The 27,829-nt window shown below is 37.0% G+C and overlaps 2 protein-coding genes across 3 annotated transcripts; both read right to left on the bottom strand.

The window, feature by feature from the left end:
- Positions 1–2,886: 2,886 nt before the first annotated feature.
- Positions 2,887–5,359, bottom strand: LOC141426206 (protein anon-37Cs-like). Its single transcript, XM_074085059.1, is given in 5 exon segments — positions 2,887–3,036; positions 3,186–3,592; positions 3,595–4,511; positions 4,639–4,845; positions 5,163–5,359. Coding segments are annotated over 5 exon segments (1,602 nt in total). The 5' UTR covers positions 5,228–5,359; the 3' UTR covers positions 2,887–3,030.
- An 851-nt stretch (positions 5,360–6,210) lies between these two features.
- LOC141426492 (venom dipeptidyl peptidase 4-like) lies at positions 6,211–27,353 on the bottom strand. Of its 2 annotated transcripts, none has more exons than XM_074085426.1 (13): positions 27,219–27,353; positions 18,027–18,183; positions 17,545–17,636; positions 16,162–16,245; positions 14,226–14,278; positions 12,476–12,663; positions 11,043–11,212; positions 10,309–10,953; positions 9,994–10,222; positions 9,751–9,913; positions 8,841–9,001; positions 6,713–6,918; positions 6,211–6,464 (listed from the first exon to the last, which is right to left on the bottom strand). In XM_074085426.1, the coding sequence occupies exons 1-13, from the start codon at positions 27,219–27,221 to the stop codon at positions 6,372–6,374; spliced, it is 2,244 nt and encodes a 747-aa protein (XP_073941527.1). In that variant the 5' UTR covers positions 27,222–27,353; the 3' UTR covers positions 6,211–6,371. The 2 variants fall into 2 exon arrangements, with proteins under 2 accessions (XP_073941527.1, XP_073941528.1); XM_074085427.1 differs by having other exon boundaries at positions 9,751–9,901; positions 27,219–27,352.
- Positions 27,354–27,829: the final 476 nt, after the last annotated feature.

The raw sequence follows: 27,829 nt of genomic DNA, 5'->3' as shown, positions 1-27,829 counted from the left end.
ATTCTATTATCAGACCGGTGCAGATTTTTCAAGTTCGGATCTTCGACTATTAAAATACTTAATAACTACTTGGTACGGTCAAGGATTTTAATTCATGAGCCATCACGGAACCATTTCACAGTAAACGTCATAGTGACATCGCATTAATTCTACGACGACAAGGAAAATCGTAATTTCTTTATTTTTGTAAAGGTTCCGTGGTGGTTCATCATGAATTAAAGTCCTTAACCGTACCTAAAATTGTAACTTGATACCTTAGTCCTAATAATCCAAAACCTACCGAACTATAAATCCGCTTTTCTCATATAAAAGGTGGCAAAGCTTACAGGAAGTTTTTGCCTATCCCAAGTAGGTATGACGTGTTTTTGCAGACCGTCTACTTTTCAATTAAGAAGATTTTAACTCTTGAACAAAAGCTAAAGCTTCTCACACTAAAAAAATAATAATAATAAAAGATTGTACTAATAGGTAACAATAATTAATAATGTCAATTAAAAAGAAATAAACAGTTTAAAATTTAAATTGTTATCTTTATTTTTCTAAAACCAAAGTCTACAAGCTAATCTCATGAAAGAAATACAAATATTGCTTTTTAGGGTTCCGTAGTCAACTATGAACCCCTTATAGTTTCGCCATGTCTGTCCCTCTGTCTGTCTATCCGCGGTTCAGAGAACCATCCGTCTCCCATAGACGTAATGTGGGTGTGATTTTTTTTCTCGAATAACCCTATAGTGGGGTATCGTTGGATAGGTCTTATAAAATCATTGGGGGGTTGCTAAGACGATTTTTTCGATTCAGTGATATGTTTGCGAAATATTTAACGTTAAAGTGCAAATTTTCATTAAAATCGAGCGTCTCCCCCCCCCTCTAAAATCTAATCTACTGGGGGGAAAAATTTGTAAAAAATCAGGATGGTAGTAAGTATCAAATTTACAAGGAAAATTATAACGGCTTGAGAATTATTATAGTAGTTCAAGAATAGGTAAATAGCAGCCTAAGGTACACAATAAGAGATCCTTACAAAAATATTACTTGATTTTTTCGTAATGGCTACGAAACCCTATCTTGGGCGTGTCCGACATGCTCTTGGTCGGTTTTCATAATGAGTGAATCATTATCATATTAACTACCTAATGCATACCTACTGAAATGTGATTATTTATTTTTTGTTTATCACTTACGACTTCCCAGTGCCCTTAACCAGCTACCAATTTAAACAACTCGTTTACAAAACTCTTGTATCTAGAACAAACGCATTATTTTATTTGGTAATTTCTTTTATTTTTCTATATTTTCTGCTTTTAAGATTTTTCACTAATTCCTTTCAACTCGTTTAACAAAGCTTAACATATACCTATATCAACCGGAAACCAAAGAGAAAGCAGTCGGTACAAATTATGATAACTATGCACGCTCGGCAACACAACAAAGGGAACACAACTGCGGAAAGGAGGCGGAAAAGATCGCCAACTATGGCCCGGGGTCCGGAAAATGCTGGCTTTGACAAGAAAAAAACGTTCAATTATATTTGGTTTTCCAAATTATATGCAAGAGTTGGTAAAAGAACATTTTTTTAAAAAGAAAAGAAAACAGGTGGGTACCGGGTAGCAATAGCCAATAGAAACACTCGTGGTTACTCTTCGTCCCCTGCTTGACCCTCCGGACAAGGTGGAATACTCTCTTGTGCCAGTAATACCTATACTTGGCTGTGTTACCCTGACAACTTAAGTAAGCCTTAACTTTTCATTGCAGGTCTAAACGGGCTGATCACTAAAATGTAAGCACTAGGTGCAAGTATTTTGAATAAAGAACAATTTTAAATTCTCATTCTCTTTGGCTGTCTCCCTGTCGGAGGCTGAATAGCGCTTTAGAGTCTTGCCATGCGCCGCGGCGTTTTTTAACCTCCGATGCAAAAAGAAGGGTGTTATTTTTATATTGCGTTTGCTGAACATGCTGGTGCGATTAACTTTATTAGAAAACAGCATAAATAAAATTTAAAAATTAATTAAATTAAAACCACTTGGATAAGTTCACTGATACGACAAAGTACAACATTATATAATATTTGGTAATATATTTTTCTGTTGCAGAAAATGCTCTGTACACTAGGTATGTGTTGAGTTGTGGTTGAGATTGGTGGTTCTTTCCTATTAAGTTTATGAAACCGATAATGATCTCAAACAAATGTGTGACTCGCTTTACCCTCTGTGCCAGCACCCCAGCAATATGTGAAGATATTGCAAGCAGGCATCAACAAAAACAGATTCAAATATGGTGGAAGTTTTTAAAACTTTATCCATGACTGTAGGTATATAATTTCATGTATTGATACATACTTAAAGCAGCCACCCTACTGGAGACTTCGATTGTACAGTCACCAGCACCAATATCTGACACAACAAGCGTGCATATTTATCTGATACGACTTCCAGAACCGAAAGGATGTGTCAGATATTTTTGCACGCTCCTCTGTGGCAGATATTAATGCTGGTGAACTCTTGACTTTGTTTTAACCATTTATGCACATTATAACAAGGTAAGAGTAAGGTTCCCGAATTATCAGTTAAACTTTAAGATTAAAATGTTGGCGGCTGTACCTACATAACACTATCGAAACTAGAGAATAACCAACCTCTACTCTTCAGAGTATAAAGATCTCTAATCTCTCGTTAATCTCTTTAGAGTCTAAAGATACAAAATACGTGTATTATCGAAAAGTTCTGTCTGTCGGTTTTATTATCTGTTAAAGTGTTTATTTTTATATCCCTAAAATAGCAAAGGTTTAGACTGTTTTTTTAAGTTCAATTAAAGTACAAAATTAAATTTACTTACCGTAGCAAAACTATATTTGTAATATCTAGTAACGAATAAAGTAAAAGTCACCAATGAACCAAAAATGTAATAAAAATACAACATAAAGCAGAATTCAAGTATCATCAAAGTTAGTAAACTAACAACAGGAAGTCTTGTGGGAGTTTTCCGGTGATAAGTTAGTAGTTACGGCGACATGACGAGTTCTGGGCCGAAATATTAAAGCTGTGGAACAAGGATTCATTGTGAAACTTTTTCCTAGTGTATGCTTCACACTCCGCGACAACACACAATGTTAGCAAATATTAATGAAACGCAGAAAAGTTGCACTACAATATTTGGAGCAGTTAGTTTGACGCTTTACATTTCTTTACCTCCTTGTCCGGACGACACGATGGCACGGGAAGAGGTGGACCTTGAAACTGTAACGTTAGCTGGATTATCCGTTCAGCTTCCCTAACTCCACTCAAACGCGCCCCAGCAACTGTAGCGAAGTGCCCAGGCACTGTGGCCTCCCCGGCAAACAGGAGGATTGGAGGAAATGGCTCGCTTGGCCCTGGAATTGGACAGCCGAGAGCTCGTTGGCAGTCACCATCCAAACAGCCGCAGTCAAAAGAATATGCCCCTAAAAAGAAGGGGTCCGTTGACCAATGTGATCGAAGTATTGTGCAGGGATATGGAAGGCAAGAGTCACCTGTGGCTTTTCGCAAAATATCAGTGATACTCTCAGCTATATCTTTGTCACACAGACCCTCCATCATAATAGCTTCTTCGCCTACCACCAAGCGCAAAGCACGTGGTTACTATTAGGCACTACTTCAAGTGATGTAATTCCACGAGTCCAATCGCATTTGTCGCATTGGCCGTACGAAAACTTAAAGTTCAATTTTGCATTATACCAAAACCAAAACGGACGACAGTACTCCAAATAGATTTTATTACAGTAACCAAATCCGAGGCATCGCATCGCATCCATTTTCGATGCTGGTAATGCGGGGCAAAACAGTTTAGCAGAGTTTGCTCGAAGCACACCAAGAGAAACTGTGCAAATAACATAGTCACAAGGGAACTCCTCTCCATCGGTCGTGCAAACCGTGGCTCTATAGCCAGTCTTTTGTGAAGTTCCCCAGTAAACGCAGTTGACAGGTCTGCAGTATCTTATGCAGCCTTCGGGGATTTGACGGAGGATTGGCGCCAGCGTGGCGAGGAGACCGAGAGGGACGCGAGTGACTCCCCCTGGCATGTTCATGAAGCAGCCCTCGCTGCAGCCGCTGAGCATGGCTGTGTCATCACCGCAGCGTGCGCTCAGCGAGTGAGCCATTCCAAACATTATCCGGGCTGCGTCGTGCTGCTGATCCAACGGGAACTCATGCAGCTCTTGCTGGATTCTCAAACTAATGAAGTTTATCAGCGATCCTTGCTGCTTGCTACCACCGAGACAATATAAAGCAGCGGCTTCCTGCTCGATCTGGCGAAATTTATAGTAAGCTGCAAGAGTTGGTGGATATTCCATCTTTCCAGTAACTACTCGGTTGAAAAGACCGCGTGGATGAGCAGCCCCTGGTACTCCAGGCCGCGGTGGGTTCTCTGAGGCAGATATTTCGTAGATAGGGTGATTCGTTGTATGCGCACTTCTCCAGTGGGCGCCAAGTTCACAAACGACGTCTCCGAGAAAGCATGAATGTATACGACCTCCGGGCCTGTAATAATCGACCATTATGATACAAATACTAAAATTTGCAATATGACCGACACGTTAAGAGGTAATGTAACTTAAAATATGTATATTTATTGTAATAGAACCAAGAAGGTAAAAGCATCTTCTACCTTTCATACGCCTCTAAGACCACAAAGTTGTTGATGCCGCGTTGCGACAGGCGCCCGGCGGCCGACAGCCCAGCCATGCCAGCCCCGATGATGACGACCCGCGGCGAGGGGTAGCATTTGTCCGGGTCACACGGGTCAATGGCGCACGTGCCTCGCTCCTGGAGGTCTGGACCGCATTCCACTACAGTTGGTGGATTTGTTGACATACTAAAAACAAGCTCCACCATCATCATACTGTCATGTTAGCGGCATAGAGTTGGGCAATGAAAGGAAAGACCTTGAGGCAAACTTGGGGCCACTGTGAAGCGTGACTAGCGACCAATGCGTTGAGTTCACGAATATGAACAAGTTGGATTCTATATAATAATATTGTATTATGACAGTCTTTAAAAAAATACTCGTTTTGACTACTCTTGACGACAATTCACGACATCATGATCCGTAACAGACACCAAGGCGCTTTTTCCTTGTCATAAAAGAGTTTCCATGGAGTTAGGAATAAAACATTTTGTGATACGACTTACCATCTTCTTATTAGTTTAGGCCAATATCTTGCCGACAAGGCAAGTCTGTTTCTACAAATGTTCATGAATACTGATAAATTTATAACCGGTTTGTCTAAAGAAAAAAAATTACATTAAAGCTTCATTTTGACATGTTGGCACTGCTATACTAAAAGCAGCTGTGCTCTGTGTGTGAGCTACTGCTTATTTTGAAGTTCTCGACGTCATCACTATGTCATCTCACGCATCACACAAAAACCCTGAGCAAAAACCATAAATAAAGAAAATTGCTGCAAGGAGTTTCATTCTTAGGGGCAAGCTTTATGTTTGGCTATACCAACGCTCTATGCTAAAACAAATTCTATGGCATTGGTCTGAGAATAGGTACCCAAAAGCTGCATTGAACACGCAGTTCGATAAAAATCACGAAAGTTTTGACCTCGCTAATTAAATTTTCTGAATTATGGGATGATTTTGATAATTTGAAGACGAACCTAGCTTTTAATAAAGTTACTCTAGGATGCCTGTAGTCAATAGTACATTGTGTCTTAAGGGCGGTTAATAAGGAATTACGAACGAGAGTCTATTAGAAGCCCGAAGTCGAAGACTGGGGGCTTTAATGAGTCGATGTTCGTAATTCTAGTACCGCCCGTGCGACATACAATGTTTTTCATCGCATTTGCGAGTAAAATTTTATATTTCTAAAAGAAAAAATATAATTCTTTCAAATATTGGCGATACCTTCACCTAGCCGCCCTCCCCCTCCCGCAGCATGCCCCGCAGCGTGCGTGTGCGTGTGGTCCTGCAGCAGCGCGCGCACGGAGCAGCAGCGCACCATGCAGTAACACTCACTTACCGACCTTGGGCTTCATGACAAAGAAATTAGTACGGCAAATGACTCATTTACCGACCACGGGTTTCATGACAAGCCCATTAAGGTCGAGGGTTTTATTTGGGGGGTTGCAAGCAAGGTAGCCTGCATGTTACGACACTGTTTATGAGCAAATGTGATGAAAAGCCTCATTTACCTCGCTTATAAATATTAAGTAAATGAAATAACTTTTATACGTATTTTTACAGTATTTATTATGCTTAAGCACAACATTTGTCTTCGACTTCTTACAAGTAAATGTAACGTTCATTTCTGTTTGGAGATCAAACTTATTACAATAATGCTGAACACTGTCACTGGAACAATTGTAAATAAATTACTAGTTTTTTATAAATAAGTTAAGGATAGAAACAATGAGTCCAGAAGCGATCCAGCGTGTGATAAAAGTGTCGACTCACGCCTCGCAGCGAGTGGTTTTCGTCTGTGTAACTCTGGAATTGAAATAGTTTCGCAAGTCACTAACTGATGAGGAAGATGGTTTAAAGGGGGGGAAAAACATGATATTTTGTTCAGTATTTTTAAAAGAATTTGTGGAAGATTAGCTTTAACCCTTTGAAGACCGAGAATGTAATTTTTTCAAGGAGCTAGTACTCAGATCATCTTGCTTAATCTTCAGTGACATCTTATGGGAAAATATATTTTTTTGCGACTTTTTGTTTTAATACGTGTGAGGACTCACCACTTGCTCAAACTCAATGTCAGCGTGTTGCAGCTCCTTGGCCAGCTGCATGCTGTGCTGGAAATGCACGTTGTCGTCGCCGCTGCCGTGGACGAGCAGATACTTGCGCCCGCGCAACGTCTCCGCCATCGACATCAGATCAGAGTTGCGGTAGCCCGTCGGATTTAGCTGCGGCAAGTCCATGAAACGCTCTGTGTATATCGAATCTGAAAAAAAAACGATATTTTTAACTATTTCCGGCCTACATAAGTCTCGGTGGTGAATACAAACCTCCTTTCAGAATGAGAGGGATTCACGAACACACCATTGAATAGCTTCGCAGGTGAGTGCAAATTTCGTCACGATGTTTTCCTTCACCGTGAAGCTCATGTTTAGTTTAGTTTAGTTTATTTATTCACTCAACATAACAATTACATTATATAAATACATTAAGTCAGATTATATAAGAATTTATGCTGAGATCGTCAAAATTTGTAAAAATAAGCAAATATAAAAAACAATCAATAAAATACAATGTCAAAATAAATTAAATTCGTCCTCAAGGGGGAGTTGTCAAGAAATCAAATTATTAATTATGTCAATGAAAAGTAAAACTAAAACTATAAATAAATGGTATCTCAAATAGGGATCGTCATAACAAAATAAATTTACTTAAAACATATTTACAAAATGTGCCTATGAATTTCGAAAAACTCATAGGGACTATACCAGGTCTGGAGCCACGACTCTCTGCTCAAGAGGCCACAGGGCAAACCACTTGGTTAGGTAGAGATTAGGTACGACAGCTTTTTTTTTAACCCAATAAATGATAATGAACTGAATCAGGCGTAAGGTACTTTGCGAGTTCCATATTATATCTATGAATAACAGTGGAGAAGGAAATTAAGATTGGTTTTTGGAGTCAGCGCTGGGAATCGAACCCAGGTCCTCAGCATTCCGTGCTGCGTGCTATGCCTCTAGACCACCAATGGACAGGAGTACAGACACAAATTTCTCCTATGCACCATATATCTCAGCTTATTTGTTTTCTTATTTAGTCACTTAAGCAGCGACACTAGCGACATCTATGTTGTAGCCCTCATCGAGAAACTTCCAACATCCCATCGGAACTAACCGCTCACCCGGACAAGAGATGTCGCTATTAAGCAATCAAATTAAGATTGGTTTTTGGAACAAACAACAAAATAACAAAATGAATGTACCAAAATTTGGAGTTGAAATAAAAAATACAAAAACACTCCATAAACCAATCTAAATTTGATTGGGTGAGCGGTTATATAGATAGATAATATTACCACGAATATCCTTTTTTTGTTCCGTAGTCAACTAGGAACCGTTATAGTTTCGCCATGTCTGTCCGTCTATCTGTCTGTCCGCGGCTAAGCTCAGAGATCGTTAGTACTAGAAAGATGTAATTTGGCATGAATATACATATCAGTAAGCCAAGCCCTCTTGGTCTGAGAGGAGGTCTGTGCCCAGCAGTGGGACGTATATAGGCTGGGATGATGATGATGATGATGATACATATCAGTCACGCCGAAAAGTCGTAAAATAAAAATAAAACATATTTTTAGGGTATACCTAGACGTACGCGGTACGGTAGACGTAAAGTGGGGGTGTTTTTTTTTTCTTTACTAACCCTATAGTGGAGTATCGTTGGATAGGTCTTTAAAAACCACTGGGGGTTGTCATAAGACGGTTTTTCGATTTAGTGACCTGTTTGCGAAATATTCAACTTTCATAAAGTGCAAGTTTTTATTAAAATCGAGCATCCGCCCCCTCTAAAATTTAAACTTTTGGGTGGAAAAAAATTAGAAATATTCAGGATGATAGTAAGTATACTTACAAGGAAAATCAGCCTAAGGTATAAAGTAAACTAAGCTAAACTAAACTAAACTTGGAAGATTCCGTAGTCCGTACACAATACGAAATCCTTAGAAAAATATTACTTGACTTTTTCGTAATGGCTACGGAGCCCTATATTGGACGTGTCCGACACGCTCTTGGCCGGTTTTTAAAAGTTAAGTTTACTGTTGTCTTTGTCTTCAATGATAATAACGAGTTTAAGTACATGCATACAACAATAGTAGCAAGCAAGTTTTTTTTACTCGTAATTTGACCATAATACCGTAATAAAGCCAGGAGGTGACGGGGGCGACGGCAGCGCCGCACGCAATCGTATTTTGGTCGTCCTTGGCCAGCATCATCGTCGTGGTGAATCCTCCATAGCTCCAGCCCCAGACGCCCACGCGCTTAGGGTCAATGAACGAGTACTTTGTCTCTAGGATCCTGAAACGAAACAAAGTGAATACATCAGCATTCAGCATCAGTGATATACATTAGCATCATAATCAAAATGTAAGAGCACAATGTAATGTGTGAGTAATAGCACTCTTAACAGTGAACACTTATTTCTTCCTTCCGGCGATCTTTAACGTTAAAATTCTCTAATCTCCAGTTCCAGACGCCCACGCGCTTAGGGTCTTTGAACGAGTACTTTGTCTCTAGATCCTGAAACGAAACAAAGTGAATCATCAAAACATTCTCTAATTTTCTTCACAATGTACAGTAATAGCACTCTTAACAGTGAACACTATTCTTCCTGGCGCCATCTTTAACGTTAAAATTCTCTAATCGCCGCTTCAAGAATTGAACCTGAAGTTACTTTCTTTTACCTTTTGGATTGGAAAGAAATGTATGTACAGTCGAACAAATTGATTCATGAACCAGGGTGGAACCATATTTTAACTAATTTATCCCATGTGTGGCGCGTGTGCAATTCTTTTACGAATCTAAGAAGCGCGCATTCAAATTCTATTAGGTACAAAGTGTGACATGGTGCCGCGGCCGGCGCCCCTAACAAATTGCGCCCATGACCCACCCTGCACTTATAATACGCCTCTGAATTTCACTATGATTTCCTTGACAAAAGTATGAGATGCCAACATGACCTTAGTAGCACAAAGGTTCCACCCTCGGTCATGATTCAATTTCTACTGTTCTTCTAATATAGGTACACTATTTGATAAATAACTTACCTGATGGCATCCAGAGTATCTGTTACTTCTACAGTCCCAAGAGCATTATTTACGGCATGCATGGCCTCGACACCCAGTACTTTGGATCCTCTGACATCAATAGAGGCTACTATGAAACTCCTATTAGCAGCTAAATATGTATTATAGTATTCTGCAATCAAATCTATCAAATGTATCTTTTATCAAATACCAAGAAGTTCACAAAAAAGAGAAAATTAATTTAAGTTTATATTTTGTGCGAACCTGAATAGTCAAAAAAGTCTTTGACCCTGGAAGTCCCTGGTCCAGCGTACACACGAACGACCATTGGATATTTCTGTCCCTTTTCAATAACGGGCGGAAGCAGCAACTTCACATTTGCCATCACATCATCTCCTAAACTTATCGTGTTGAACAAAGCCATGGGCAAATTGTATTTGCTGAATTTCTCGCTCAGTTTAAAATTGTCCTTCAATAATTTAAAACTATCAGTCTGAAAGTAAAACATGACATTAAATAATGCTGCTTTTAAGAAAATAAGCACAAATTAATGTTGAAAGCGTGGTATTTTTAAATTACCTGCGCAGTATATAAAAATACTTTAGGAGGAACATTAGTTGAACTACAAGATAAGATACCAAAACTGGCACCTGGTGAGAACATTGGGTCCACGTTGGAGCAAGAGGGTTGTTGACACGAGACGCATCGCATAGCGCCGCCCGTTGACGACCACAACTGTCTTTGCCATGGCAGATTACCAGGAGATACTATGAAATAAACCGTGTTCTTTTCTTCGTTCCAGCCTAAAATCTCTGTGACTGTCAAATTCCCAGGACTTAGGTCTTCCGTTTCTGAAGTATTGAAATTAAAAATAGTGGCGTGCGGAAACCTTCGCTCTCCAGAATACATGTGCTGGATATCGAGCATCTTATTTCCAGTGCTATCAAAAAATGGTTCGTTGATATCGATCCATCCGTTAGGTTCAGTTTGTTGCTGAAGTAAGTTACATTTGTCCTTTGTTAGATCACAGTTCACTAAAATGCTTATATTTTGTCGTCTGTTGAGCCACAAGACGATGAGATTTTGATCAGACGCCCAGGAAACTCGACCCAAGATGTGGTCCAGGCCAATAACATCGACAGGTGCCGGAATGATACGAGCTTCGCTGCTAGGATTTCCAAGTTTAAAAACTTTCAACCCCACCATTGGATTGACGCGACCTGCCTAACAATTAGAAACATATTTTCATTGTTATAAAATTACTTACTCTGGGTATTTATTTTATGAGATAAAAAGAATTTTAACTAACGAACCTTGGGATATTTGAAGCTCATAGTTTCAGGGTATTGATTCATCGGGTCGAATGGGTCCCCATAGATGGGATATGAAGCGGATTCCACTAGCGTGTCATTGAAGTAAGCTACAGCTAGAGATGTCCCGTGTGGCGAAAACCAAAGTGCTTCGGCAGCATTGAGAATCTCCTCTGGAATCACAGAAAGCACAATAATGTAAATTTTTTCTAGCCACATTTTGTTCCGTCAAATTGTTATGTACATTTTAGTCGTCGATTATGCACACTTCTTTTATTTACTTTTTATAACTAGCAATCGTATCACTTTGATTCCTTTGTCTTTACAATCACATAAAAAGTCTACTTCTCAGAGCACGTACGTACAGAGATATCGACACGGCCAAAATTGCAAAAATATGTATACACGGCCTTAATGTTAAGTGCATAAAGTCGTACATACATACATACTTAAAGTGGTTAAAGTACATTATCACCATTTACATGCATTGTTGTGTCGTACTTTTCTGTTTATACCATTGTTTTATTTATGCGCTTAGAAACAATAGAGGTAGGTAATGTCTTTACTAGGTAATGAGTTTATCAACGTCGTTTGACGTAATGTAAGTTAGCTTAAACGTTATTCGACATTAATTGCCTCGCGGCCTTATTAACCTGACGCCTATAAAACCAAATTTTAGTGTAGCCGTAGTCGTTAAAAGCCTGGCAAATATTTGGCGATTAATCATGTTGAACCGTCTACCTAGATTTTTTATGTTTCGATTAAAATCGTTGAAACAAAACTAGTAAATAATACTAGTTTATATCTAGTAACCCAAATCCCAAATAAGTCATAAAAAACCGACCATGTGCCAGTCGGACTCACGCACTGAGGATTTCGCACAAATTTATTTTGATAAAATGTAAACCCCTCTAAAATCTAAACCCATGGGTGGAAAAATTTGAAAAAATTCAGGATTTTAGTAAGTATATCAAACTTTTAAGGAAAACTATAACGGCTAAGTTTGCTTGAGAATTATTAGTAGTTTTACTCTTAAATAGCAGCCTAAAGTATAAAATATACCTAAACTTGGAAGATTCCGTATAAAATACGATTTCCTTAGAAAAATATTACTTGATTTTTTCGCAATAGCCACAGAACCCTATTTTGAGCGTATCCGACACGCTCTTGGCCGGTTTTTTTTAACTTATTATCGCATCAACGCATATAACGATGGACTTCCCGGTCTAACATTAATGAGGACACTTCCGAGCAAGTTGGAGAAAAAGAAGTTTACACTTGGGATTTTTTGCAGTCGGGTCCTTTGGTTGTTGTTGAATGATTATGGTTTTTTATACCAGATATCGTCGCTAAAAATCTACCATTACCACACCATTAGTGACAAAGACCAACCATTAGTGATTACAGAGCTTGGGCTACTGTAAAGATCATCCTACCTTCATATATCCAGTCCGCGACGCCAAAGTAGACCTCTCCTAGTACCCCTTCGGTGGTGAGAGTGGTGACAGCTGGTAGCGTCACGTCGGGAACGTAGTAAACGTTGTTATTCTGGATATAGGCCAGGGACCTGCCTTTGCCCCAAACTGCTGCCTGTAGGGGACCTTTACCGATCTTGTTGATAGACCTGAAATAAGCATGAATTTTTTATATGAGTACCTCCGTATAAGGTTGCTGGTTGATGCCGTTGTTGGGGTCTTGAGATGGGTTCGGCTTCTTAAACTGGAGTAGGTAGGGGTTAAAAGCTTGAAGGCAAAAATTCGGAAATCAAAAATAGTACCTTCTGTCTCGAGAACACATTGGGAATTTTTTGTCATGAAGATCGGTTTAGTGGAAGGAATCACATCAATCACCAGCCCCAGCATTTCTTTTTTTTTTGACGTGATCTAGTTACAGTATGTTAAAATACGTAAAAACTAGAAGTATACTAAAGGAACCTAACGTAAGTATTGTGTTAAATGTTGAGTACGTATTTCTCACCTCATATAGTCGTCATTTTGTCGAACAACCCCAATTTAAGTGATGGTTAATTTCTAGGAATACCTCGATAGTTTCATTGGTATTTGGATAAGTAGTTCTTTAAAAGCGCATCTGGCACTTGATAATGGCTTGAATATTAGTAAACTTACTAGTAAAACTGGTTTACCCTTGAAATGTCGACAAACTTATATCGAATATCAGTTAAAAGTCAACGTTTCCCATTTTTTCATTTCATCGAATATTCATTACCTCGAATGATTAAAACGAGTATTTTTAAATCACTGTTTTTTAATTTCTGGAAATATTATTTAATAGATAGTTTATTTGGCAGTTTCATATTTCATACTTTTTTGAATGAAATTTATTTTTGGGGTTGCAGTTCTAACCTAACCTACTTTCCTGGTAGCGATTTATTTTTGTTGGGGTCGCAGTTCTATCTAACATAACCTAACCTACTTTTCTGATAGTGATTTATTTTTGTTGGCGTCGCAGTTCTAACCTAACCTAACCTACTTTTCTGGTAGCGAATTATTTTTGTTTGGGGTCATGGTTCTAACCTAACCTAATCTATTTTTCTGGTACCGGTTATTTTTTTAGGGTCACAGTTCTAACCTAACCTAACCTACTTTTCTGGTAGCGATTTATTTTTGTTGACGTCGTAGTTCTAACCTAACCTATTTTCTGGTATTTTATGATAATACGTCGTAGAAATAAACAGCGACATTTAGTTGTTCTGTCTCATGAATAGTTGATGAAATGTATTTTTAAGCAAAGAATAATCCTTGTGCTGTTGTTCTAATAATTGTTTTAATATGTAATGAATACTCGATGAAGTGAAATTACTCCAAGAGAAAATATTAGTATTGAATATTCGATGAATTGTTTTCGGTGAAATGAAATTCAATAAATAGTTTGTCAACATTTCAAGGCGCACCCAGTAAAAATAAAGTGTTATCTGTCTACTCGAAACGATAGCCAGCAACATGTAAATCGTGATTAATTGGGTGAAACTCACAAAAGTTTAAAACATTATATTGTTATACTAATAATAGTTACAAACCTTCATTTTTGCAATGAAGTTAAGTTTTGTATGTAAACTTAAACATATGCAAGTCAGTCATTCAAATGTATATTAGACAGTTAAGGGCTACACGGCCTGCTACGCTTTAACAATTCCTTAACAAGCACAATGTTATTGAAATCACTTACTTGCTCTCGAGGTCATAGACCGAATACACGGCGATCCGTGAATACCGGTAAACCTAGAAATAAAAATAAATAAGACAAAATGTAAATACTCGTATTTAAAGAACTACTTAATTAAAAGGGCGATGTTGCCTATCTGTTGTCGCCTGTGCAAGATACGAGTACTATATTCTTATGGTAAGTAAAATATACACGTGTCACACAGAAGTAGCTGACTTGCACGTGTGGTCGCGGAGTAAAGTAAAAATAAGGTATTTAATATTTTGGCATTATTATTAGTCCACACCACACCGGTAACGGTTCACAAATAAATAGCATGGGACGATTGGCAACAATTAACCTAGTCCCGAGCTAAGCAAAGCTAGTGCTGGATGCCTACTTGGAATACTTGGCAACCTATAACTATACTCTTGTTCTCTAAGCCACTAGATAATCCGATCGTCAAATGACACTCAATTTGTAAAGAAACAACTTCATAAAAAAAACCGGCCAAGAGCATGTCGGACACGCCCGAAATAGAGATCCGTAGCCATTATGAAAAAATTAAATAATATTTTCGTATTTTTGTAAGGAATATTCCAAGTTTAGGTATATTTTAACTACTAATAATTCTCAAGAAAACTTAACCGTTATAGTTTTCCTTGTAAGTTTGATATACTTACTACCATCCAGTTTTTTTTTTCAAGTTTTTCCACTCACCGGTATAGATTTTAGAGTGGTGGGACGCTCGATTTTAATGGAAATTTGCACTTTAAACTTGAATATTTTGCAAACAAATCACTGAATCGAAAAATCGTTTTAGCAACCCCGTAATGATTTTAAAGACCTATCCAATGATACCCCACACTACAATATTCGATGAGAAAAAAAAATCACCTCCACTTTACGTCTATGGGAGGTACTATAATTTTTTTTTAATTTTTTATTATACCATTTTGTCGGGATAGTTTACATATATATTCGTGCAAAATTACAGCTTTCTAGCATTGATAGTCCCTGAGCAAGTCCGCGGACGGACAGACAGACATGGCGAAACTATAAGGGTTCCGTTTTTGCCATTTTGGCTACAGAACTCTAAAAACCTCATTAGTCATAATTAATTCATAGTCGTTAAATTGGTATCATAGTTTTATTTAATAACAATTGATAAATGAGTTAAATTGTGAAGAGTAAGTATGTGCTCGAATTTTATCTACAGTGTAGTTTTGCACGTAATATTGAGCCAGCGGTCAAATGTATGAATGAACCATATTCAGTAGTTGTTTCAAGATTATCAACCTGTATTTATTTATTTGTTAATGTCATTAGCGCTATATATAACTCTTTAAACACCTATACAATTAAATTAATTATTACAAAAATATTTAATTAGTGATCAATCTGCCGAATTATCAAATACTCACTTTACCATTATAATATACCAAAAGCATAATAAAAATTAAAACCATGTAAGACTAGGTTCGTACTACCTACCTAATATAATAATGCCAAGGTAGTAGAAGTCTAAGCTAAAGAACTAAGATAACCATTAAAATTCGTAGACAACTTAATTATAGGTATAAAATTATTAATTAAAATATAACCCAGATTTTACTGATTTAAATCTTATTTCACGCAAAAATATTTAGAGATCCGAATTATATTTCCCCATGTTTGCATACTTGACCAGCGAAGCATATAGCAAATCTTTACGGTACATAAAGCATATGACTACTGTGAATTATATCCATCCCTCCCACGCGTTTATACACTTACATATTTATATAGGTAGCAATATGTACTTTGGTATGTTTCAGCCATTAATTATACCAAAAGGTAAGTGGGGACAATAAGGGAGGTACAAATTGTCCGCGACAAGATTTATATAACATAATATTATAAAAGCCAAAGGGAATTTTACGATAGTGAATTTCCAGCTTAAAAATTTGAAATTGCTTACCTTCATTACTTGCGAAGTCAGCAATAAATATTTCAAGTCCTTTGACAATGCAGAGACGGAGTAACCATTAGTGCTTAAATTGTACTGGAAAAAAAGGTTTAAAATTATTCATCTAAAAGGGTCATAAGTCATAATTTATGTGATTGGAGAGAATCTCTTGTCCTAGACTTGTTATTAAAAGCCTCTATTTCTATATTTCGCGATTACTTAGATATATAATTAGGAGTTAAGTTGATAGAGGAATTTCAAGGTAAACTGATAAAGTTAGTGCGGGTATAAACATGGCATGAATTTTTAATCACGGTTTCTAACCGAGTTACGTACCTATTCTTACGTAATCTTATACTAAATAGAGTGCAAAATAAGGCATTTGCATGATAATGGGAGGTCAACTTGCAATTATCTGTGTTAGGTTAATAAATTCATCTTCATAAAAATACGTGACAAAGTTTTTGTTATTCTAGCTTTAACTCTTTGTAGACACTGTAATTTAAATTTACTTGCTTAAACAAACACTAGTTCTATCTCGCGGCGTTGCTATTTAAATTATCTAGCTCTCTATCTTTTGGGAATTTCGAAAAATCTTTTTTAGGGACCTCTGTAATCCTCAAGAAATATGTCTGCCAAATCTCAAGTCTCTATACCACGCGCCATATAAATCTGCCTAAAAGTTCATTACTTAATACTCAGTTTTGACGCATTTTTGAGATACATTTTTTATGCGACGACTTAACGTTACTCCCGGATTGTGTTCGAATCGCTTAACGGTATATTGCCTACTCAATTATTGGACTTTTACCTTTATAGTTTTTTACTACTTTGGTACTAGTCGGGGCAATGAACTTTTAGGCAAAGTTAGGCGGTGGAAGGTATAGCTACGGCGACTTGCGGGCTGTGCGTTGTCTGTTGATCAATCAATCGGTCATTCATGATACTATATATATATATATATATATATATACCGGGTGTGGCCTATACCTAATACGAGCAAATAATTAAAACAAATCATACTCAGAATCTCGGAAACGGCTACAAAAATTTCGAATCTGGTCGATGAAATCTGGTATGTAGGGGTTTCCGGGGATGACAATTCGATCTAGCATGTTCTTATATCTGGGATAACGCTTATTATCGAGTTTTAGCCCGAGCCGGTCACCCAGGTATTAGATATTATATAATATAATGTAGCTGATGTTACGCGACAGTACAACAGGTAGGTACTATCGAACTATTTGATTCATGACCCATGTGGAACGTTTTTACAGTAAGTTACACAATGAATCCCCTTGTTATGCAATGCAATGACATTATAACTATTTACATGAAAAGGTTCTACGATGGGCCATCAATGTCTACAATATTCACCAATTTAATAAAACTTACACAATCCGCATGACTTATAAGTGTCTCCTTAGATTGAGTCGCGGCGTCATATTTCACCATGCCAGCACCATCCTTACTTACGAATTCACTATCTGTGTAACAAAAAAGAATGGTTGATTACGGTTTTGTCAATTTTAACGCTGCCTGCCTACGTGCTATATATATGTTAATTTTGTGTATGTTTGGAAGATGTTACATGTGTGAATTTTCATTTAAAAATGAAATGTATTTAAATGACTTTATAGAGCTGTCGTCAGAAAAATTATTATGCCAAAAACTTTTCTAATCGAATTCGAAAACGGGGTTGTTCGGGGTTGCATTTTATTGTTTTATTTGTAATCTCCATAATCCGTCTTTTATTAATCGATGTGGTAGTTTTTTTAGAATTTGATACTTTGTTTTTCAACGCTTCTATTAACTTTACCTGTAACTAGTAACTACGTACCCAATTCTATATAATATTCCCGTAAAACGAATATTACCTGATATCCATTCTCCGAATAATTTATCCGGGTAAAAGTCTACCTTCAGTGGTATCAGCTCTTCCAATGTAAATGTCTTGAGAACAGCTTGCGGAGCTGACCCTCTGGGACAACCCAGGAACAGTAGTCCCAGGATTAAGACGGGTAAAGTATCCGTCTGCAAGGAAACGATTCATTATTAGTTATTATCACAATTTAAGGATTCCGTAGCCAGTGGCAAAAATGGAACCCTTAAAGTCTCGCTATGTCTGTCTGTCTGTCTGTCCGTCCGCGGTTTTGCTCAGAGACTATCAATGCTAGAAAGCTGTAATTTCGCACGGATATATACCTAGTGCCATCCACGCGTGATTTTGTCAAAATTAGACAAACGACATTGTAATAAGAACCACGGCACGCGTCTTCGTGAATGACTCTACCTATAATGTAGCAAGCAACTATGCAGACAAAATGGTAGGAAAAAAAATTGCATCATAGTTTTTTTTAAGTGCCTCCCATAGACGTAAAGTGGGGGTGATTTTTTTTCTCCACTAACCATAAGTGTGGGCTAGGTACCTATCGTTGGATCTAAACTGTTGAGTGGAAAAATTTGAAAAAAAACAGGATGGTCAGGATGGTAGTAAGTATATCAAATTTACAAGAATAACTACTTGAGAATAATGAGTACCCAGTTTAAGAGCAAATAGCTGCCTATGGTATAAAATATACCTAAACTTGGAAGATTCCGTACGAAATCCATAGAAAAATATTACTTGATTTTTTTGTAATGGCTACGGAACCTTATCTTGGGCGTTTTTATTTAGTAAATAGACAAGACTATTCCACACTGATGTGGAGGTGGAGGAGCTATCATAAGGTCGCGGTTAAGCAAAGCAATTGTTTTAGTGCATTAGTTTCACCAGTCCCAGTGTCTGTCTCTATCAGTAACCAAGATCTTCGGAGTAGAATTCGCCCCATTTCTAGTGTTCGGCTTGACTTGAAATTTGGTACCGTAAACTGCTTCAACTTTGCCTTCTGCCCCCAACATTGCCTGATTCGATTTAGAGTCCATAACTCAGCACTTATAAGTTTAAAACTTTTATCTACACGGGAATTATTATTACGGGGGGATAAACTTTAAAAACCTAGAAGGGTGCTAGTTATCGACTCTAAATTGAATCAGGCAATGTTGGGGCCAGAGGGCAAAGTTGAAGCAGTTCACGGTATAGGTAGGTAGGGGCGTAATTTATATGGCAATACAAGTATTTTGCAAGTGAGCGCTTAATATACAATATAATACAAATATTGTTACAAATGCAATGTAATGAATTTTCTAACAAAATGTTGTTTTATTTTTTTTAATTTAAGATACAAAATCAACCCTGCAAGCATCTTATACCTCACACGCTCAGTTTTGGCAGGGATTTTTTTAAATCCGGATTTTCTTATTGCAGAAAATTTGTCTAACAAACACGACAAAAAATAAATTATTATAATAAAAATTAACCAAATAGGTGTTGCGTGAATATTCATTTCTGTAGTTCATTTTTATCTATTTATATAGATAGGTTTGCTGCGTTAAATACAAGTTTTACGACTGCACTTTATGGGACATTATGTAGGTATGAGTTAAACAGAGTGAATGGCATTTATGCAATAGAAGTGACACAATCTTGTTTCCAATTTCCATATAAATAATAACTCGATCAGCAAATGTTTTTGCACCTCAAACAGGCAGGTTTTGCTATGAGAAATCAGTGAGCAAAATCGCATTTTGCTCACTCCGTGAGACAAAGTAACTTTTTAATTATTTTTTTTAAATGCTGAGTACAGTGTTGGGTCTACTCACTGAATTCCAAATATTTGAACTTTACTTTGATCTGTCATTTCACTTCAACTCGAAAAAGCAAGAGATAGGATCAAATTTGTCGATTACAAACTTAAATTAAATTTTTGGTATTAAAAATATATCGAAATATTTCCAAAATGTAAATTTTCCCGATCTTTTAATAAAGTATGCAACCTCGTTGCACGAAAGCCGCTTCTCTTGTTTTTTTTTATAAAAGAATTCCGTATACTGCCTCTACAGTATAATTATTATTTGTTAAATTGAATGATTTTTTAACAAATCTATTTATGTTTATGTAATAAAAATCTTAATAAAAATCATATTTAAAGGTTTAATTGTTCAACCTTTTCAATTACCCCGAGATGAGGCTTTTTGCAGTATTAAAAAATAAGTGTGACATTAGTACAAGAAGTTAAGATTGCATGTTATGAGTATGCGATTTGTATTGTAGCTACTGGACTCTTTTTATGGTTTTAAATGTAATTATTATATTTGATAATAATCGGATTCTATTTAAAAAAAATGTGTTTGTTTTGTAAACAGGTAGGTATATGTGGTTTTATTCTTATGTTAAATTTAAATTATGTTCTCGCTGCTGAGGTGAAAAATTGTATGTGTCACACGAGACCAAAGTTTTTTTGCATCTCGTGTATTTCAATCCCTTGCTGATCTCAGGATTCTAACCTAGAATCACTCGCTAACGCTCGTGATTCAATTATAGAATCCTTCGCTTACTCGGGATTCAAAATCAACACTCGCAACAAAAAACAACTTTGGTCTCTTGTTGCACAAATAACTATTGTTACTTACAAATGACTTGAAGGTCGACAACTATTCTATTTTTCCATGTGGATGTTATAAATAGGTAAGTCTTATATGTCTGTATCAAATCCAGAATGTAACGCCAAAAACTCAAATAATTATTGTTAAAACGTAAAGATTGCACATAAATAAAATAGATTTAGGTAGCTACTGTGTTAGCATGATAATAGGCACATTATTACCGGTTCACCGCTACGTGTTTAACCGCCATCGTCGATTTTCTAAATCTAAACTATTTACTACACAATGAGTAATACAATCTTTCACGGTTGTGTTGCTCTGAGAATGAACTATTATATGGTTGAGTTTTAAATGTGTCAGTGTAGTGTGGTGGCGATGATAGTTGGGTTTGTGTGATTTGTGTGTGTTCTTGTTCTTAGAGTTTGGGGGTTGAGGAGGTGCATGAACGCACATTAGTTGCATAAGGTCGCGGTAGCTTCATAAAGTCGCGGGTGGGCAAAGTATTTGTTCTTATTTCCTGATCGACTATACGTAAATAATGACATAGTATTTATATCAGTGTCTAAATTCTTAATTGACCCTTTGATAACCTTAGATAAGGTTGCTTTTGACCTAAGAATCTACTAGTAACTAACTAAAAAAAATTAATTCTTGGAATTGATAATCGTTATAAATTTACACAGAGAGATATTATCATACACCAAGTTACATTTCATTTTCTCTATTAAATACCTATTTTACCAATTTTTGGTGTCGTCATGCATAACCGACAAAAATTTATGATGAAATACCTTTTTTCCTCTTTAATCGCATAATGACTACATTTGTGAAATAAGGTACATAATATCATAAGTAAATACCAACGGCAGACTAGCTCATTTAAACTCGCTATAATGAGAGATTGCCGTGGTGGCCTAATGATTGCCGTGGTGGCCTAATGGTTTGACCTATCGCCTCTCAAGCAGAGGGTCGTGGGTTCAAACCCCGGCTCGCACCTCTGAGTTTTTCGAAATTCATGTGCGGAATCACATTTGAAATTTACCACGAGCTGCGGTGAAGGAAAACATCGTGAGGAAACCTGCACAAACCTGCGAAGCAATTCAATGGTGCGTGTGAAGTTCCCAATCCGCACTGGGCCTGCGTGGGAACTATGGCCCAAGCCCTCTTGTTCTGAGAGGAGGCCTGTGCCCAGCAGTGGGACGTATATAGGCTGGGACGATGAATGAGTAATATATTATTTATTAACATGTTAATGAGAACAACAAAGAAAACGTATTTTTCTAAAACATGACATGAAATGTTGACGTTGTGTTACAAATAATAGGTCAGAAAGTATCGCGCTGCAGGCGCTTCGGCTCGGCTGCCTGCGCGCACTCTAGCGGCCTGCAAAGAGATTTCATACAACTTTTTCGGCCGCTGGCCAGCAATACGACCGTCCTTTGATTCAACGCGAGCTGCGGCTCGCGCCAGCAGACAAGCACAACAGGCCGACAAGACTACCATATCCCGCCAGCTTAATTTCTTGTTTTTAGGGTTCCGTACCCAAAGGGTGCCAACGAGACCCTATTACTGAGACTCCGCTGTCTGTCTGTCTGTCCGTCCGTCCGTCTGTCACAGGGCTCTATCTCTGAAGCCGTAAAAGTTAGATACTTGAAATTTTCGCAGATTATGTATTACTGTGGCCGCTATAACATCAAATAATAAAAATAAAATAAAGTTACAAATTGAAGGGAGTCGTCATACAAGAAACGTGTTTTTTTCAGCGTTTTTTGGTTGCTAGGCGTTATTAGCCGTTGCTAAGACGTACGAGTCTACCTTTAAGTTTGCGATTATAATGATGCCTGATTGTGTGGTTAATTCGTTTTTGTGCAAAATTAATAAAGCAATTTATGAACCACAAACCTCAATAAAGCCAACTTTGATAAAGCGCTCGCCAAATCCACACCGTATTAATCACTATGTTTACCTATTGTTTTTTACACTAAAAAAATCATACTAATGGCCTGTTTCACCACCTGTCGACTAACTTTAACTGTCAGATAAAAGTAATGCCGTCTTATTATTTAATTACACAACATACGAAGTCCGCCGAATTTCCCGCGAATGAATGAACCGCGCTGACAGCAATTTTTTTGACCCGCGCGCGGCGCGTTTCGGGTAATGGTTTCAGAAGCAAACAGCCAGAACCAAAGAGGATGAGAATTCAAATTGTTTTTTATTCGAAATACTTGCACAAGTGCTTAAAATTCGGCGATATTTTTAGAAGCTTTTCTTTAGCTTGCTCTGTTTGTTTATTTATTTATTTATTGTTTGTTTGGGTCAAATCTTGGAAGGTAAATATGACCCACTTTCAGTGGTCCGATCGACTTGAAATTTGGCATACTTATGTAAATTTGGTGACAATACAATAATCTGGTAGTGACATCTTGGTGGTCCTGCCACGATCGTCTCTGCAGGAGGGAACTCCTCAATAGTTAATAGTACAGACTTGAAATTTGGCACAGATATGTAGTTTAGACGACAATGCAAGTGCAGTCAACAAAAAGTACATTCGGCAAAAGAGCTTGTATTAACAAAAACTTATTACAAGCATTATATTTATTTGCAGTGTAATGTTTGCTCGAGTGGAACCTTTCAACTCAAATTTGAAGTGGATATCTTCAACCGTTTGGACTCGTTTGTCGTCTTGACGAGTACTTTGGTTACCAGGGGCATACAGTAGTCAGCAAAAAAACTTATATTAGAAGAATTTTAAGAAAAACTTTTACTGAACTGTTTGCGGAACCCTTCATGTACGAGTGCGACTCGCATTTGACCTTTTTTTATTTTATTTCATGTCATGTTTAAGAAAAGTACTATACAAGCCACGGTCGGAACGTGGGGTTGCCGGTCTCGCATCCATACCGGTCTATATCTGCTTGGCCGGCAACCCTCTACTTCCCGGCCTCTACTAATGTAGGTACTATTTCGATGCAATTCAATCAAACTTCTAACAAAAAGATACACGATCTAAACATATCTAAATCAAACGTATCTTAATCAAATAATAAACGGTTGGAAATTAAAGTATATAATTGTATTGTATTGTATTGTAAAATTTACATATCTCGATATATTTAGGTACAATAATACGGACAACAGGAAAAATAAGATAAATTAGGTATTTTGTTACTGTCCAAATAATCACTGAACTAAATATAAGTTATTTAAAATTATGCCGTCACCAATCCAAGGTCACGATACCTATTATAAAATGGAAAATAGCGCAGACGACTAACAGGATACGGAGAACTACATAATTATGTACTTAATTTATACAAAATACCAGATATAAATCAACCGGACTTGAAGGAAATATGCAGCAAATATAAGGCTATGTAAGATTAGTATACGAAGGTAAGACTGTGAACCAAAAAACCAAAATACCTATACATATGATGAGACAATTGACTCTAAATTGACTTAGGACCAAACTGAGCAGACCAAAGCTTGTACGTGCTAATAAAGATACGACGCATCGAATAAACATACATAGGTACTTAGACGTAAATATATACACATTCTAAGCATCGAAGACTCGAAAACAAATATTCGTATGTTTCATACAGATCTCAACAAATCCATTAAACCTAGATGCTTAATTCACAATGCAGCAAACTGTAGTTAATTGGGAACTATACCAATTTGGGTGGTTATTGTCACAAATAAGTAGTTTCATTGAATTAAAAATAAATAGGTAGCCCCGCCAATAATACCGATGAAAATATTGCAGTTTAATCATTTTTTAGGAAACATAGCTCCATATTTTTTTTGATAATTACGCCAATGTCGAGGTTGAAGATGGCACTAATGGTTTATTCCATCGGTTATTGCATTTGTGCAGTCAGTAGCAGAAGTGTATTATGAGCGGTTGTGGTGCTCATCCACTTCTGCTACTCGTACGTACTGACTGTATGTGTTGCAGTTCACCATGTCAATGTCAAATGAACTCTTAACTTGACATTTACTACATTTAAGAGCCGGCTAGTTTTAATTATAAAAACTTTACTAACAACCCTCCTTCGGGCAGTGGGGTTAAAAGGGATTTGCTAATTATGAAACCGCGTACCAGGGTGATATGTAGGTGCCTTTTCAGGATACATTTTACAATGATTTTTTGGCAGCTATATGGGATGTCAATCAACACTACATTTGCAGCGAAAAGATTTCATCCTACGCCATTCATTTTTCGTCTGTACGTGATTCACTGATTTCCTCGATTGTCTTTTGTCATGTGAGAATGTAATATATTCGTACGCCGCTGACGCAAGATCCATTGTTGTGTTGTCGTCAAACATGTACCGTAAAATTAGGAAGGCAAGCAAATGGGTAGAAATTAAAAAATAAATTAAATTATCGTAATATAGGTAACAATGTGTCGGGTACCGGGTATCTATGGCATAGTATGCGTACTATACCTATTTTGCTACATTTTTTAAATCAAAAACCTCAAAACCCAGATATAATGAAACATAAATTGATATTAGAGCATATTTAAGTCACGTCGTGGGTAAAAAAGGATCATTATAATAATTATATCGGTTTAAATATAAACATGAACAATATTCATGATGCACCTATACTTGAAAGGTTTAGGTAATTAACTAAAACTTCAGCTACCAGATTTAGTACATTGAAGGATTTTAAACATTTTACTTATCTATCACTGTAATAAAAACTACATGGTGTATTTCAGTACAGATTGTTTAGATACTTAGTTTAATGGGAAAATTTCAATATTTAAGACACAAATTGACGTTGTTTTCTTAACATTTAATTAAATACTCCTACCTATCCAAACCAAAATTTTCACCTCCCTTTCCCAAAAACTACACCCCCGCGAAGCCGGGGCGCATCGCTATGCACATGTATTATTGTACCTACACCGTGTATTTCTTGATTTTCGTTAACATCGACAGATGGCTCAGTTCATCGATATAAAGCACCTGGTAAATAACAAACAACTTTTAAAAAATTCAAACAGTATAAGTTCACAGTCATTGTAAAAATCACAAACTTGAATGACATTCTAATAAACTCATAAACTCATTTGTTTAACCTTCTTTTGCTGATCATGTATTAATATTAGTTATACTACGATTAGTTAAATGTACATAAAATAGGTCTAGTGCTTTAGAAGTATTTCATCCTACTATCCTACTAATATTATAAATGTGAAAGTTTGTAAGTGAGTGAGTATGTTTGTTACTCCTTCACGCTGAAACGGCTAGACGGATTTGGGTGAATCATAGGTAATCTAATAAATAACCGCGGTTTTTTTATTAGGTATCGCGTGCCGTGGTTTTTATTACAATGTCATTAATGTTTAATTTTGACAAAATCACGCGTCTTCGTGGATGGCACTAGGTGCTAGCCTGTCTATACCTAGCTAAATAAGTAGTTTATAATCAAAATAAAAAAAGAATGTATAAAATGTTGTGGACCAAGTAATAAATCGGTCATTTTTCATAATGCCGGAGCATGAAAAATGACCAATATGAGATGGCAAAATAACTATTCAAATAATTAAATTGTCCGGGCATTGTACATACCTAATATCTCTCACCTATTGGGCAGAGTAATAAAAATATATGTGCTTCATTACTAAGTATTATTTATATTTTTGACATAAAATTTCTTCGTTTTATAGTTGCATTTACCTATATAATTAAATAATCTATCAAAATCTGTAAAGTAAGTTATCTACCTATGTATATCTAATGGTTGAATTCAATTCTGGCACTCGCCGGCCGCTGCCGCGGCGCACTCGCTTCGCTCGCTCGGCTCGCGATTGTTTTGGTCGCAGTTGAACCTAACAAGTCGTCGTCGCACCTAACTTTCCGATTGATTGAATTAGACTTCAGTTGCCCAAAAAGCAGTTGTAATCAAATTGCCCAACAATTACGAAGGAATATTCATAATGACCGGACAATGTGATACATAATTAAGCTTAGATAATATAATTATCACTTTACCCGGTATAGCTTGTCATTATTTATAATGCCCTTATTAATTACTTGTTTCATAACATATACATAGGTAATTAATTACCTAAAAGAATTCACGTTTTTATTTACCTACTCGGCAAGTAGGTAGGTACGTATACATTAGAATAATAAGCAAGCAGATACTTTATTTTCATTTTTAATGAGCTACCTTATTTACTATGAAATTAAGCCACTATTATATTTAATTTATAGGTAATCTATGAAAAGAATGCTAGCTATAATTATTATTATTACATATCGGAGTAATGTCCGAAAATGGTTAATTTAGGGATAAGTAATAACCGCTACTAAATGATTATCGAGACCTTTGATTTGTTTTATCGCACAAACTAAAATTTATTATACCTACCTACCTATTATCACTCGAGAGTCGGTAGTAAGTAAACATCTAAAGCGTGTTTTTATAAATTAAGAAAAATTAAATATATGAAAAAACTACGTATAATATCGATCGCTCTTATCATTAAGGGCCGCTTAATTCTATTAAAAGCTCTAACAATCCAATTGTGATACCCGCTCTATGATCAAACTACTTACCATGTCTGTTAACAGGACGCGAGGACGCGTCGAGTAATCCTCAATGAGTTAAGTGGTCCAATATAACATCACATGCGCGGGCGTCGGCGGGACCGCGCGGTCAGCGACTGCGCGGGCCGCGCTGCGCGTGAGTTGAGTCTGCGCGTCATAATACAATAGCGGCAAACGACAAGTAACGACTTGGAGTTCGAATGTTAAATACGACTCCTGGCGCAGGAGATTGAGTGGGTGTCGGTGTTTACGAAGTTACGAAAGGAACTCAGGAATAGGCACAGGGTCAAAGAAAATGAATCGCATACCAGGGTGGAACCTTTGCTACCTAATTTCATGTTGACATCTCGTACATTTGCCATAGAGACATTGATTATTTAAAAAAAAACGGGCAAGAGCGTGTCAGACACATTTTTTTTATTGCATTATTTTGTCGGCATAGTTTACATGTATATTCTTGCACAGTTACAGCTTTCTAGCATTGATAGTCTCTGAGCAAAGCCGCGGACAAACAGACAGACAGACATGGCGAAACTGTAAGGGTTCCGTTTTTGCCATTTTGGCTACGGAACCCTAAAAAGGTTCCACCCTGGTATGTGTTTCAGTTTTCTGGACTGTAT

This window comes from Choristoneura fumiferana, chromosome 3 (genome assembly GCF_025370935.1).
Source record: "Choristoneura fumiferana chromosome 3, NRCan_CFum_1, whole genome shotgun sequence".
Taxonomy (NCBI): Eukaryota; Metazoa; Arthropoda; class Insecta; order Lepidoptera; family Tortricidae; genus Choristoneura; species Choristoneura fumiferana.
This window is presented reverse-complemented; position numbering and strand designations above follow the sequence as displayed.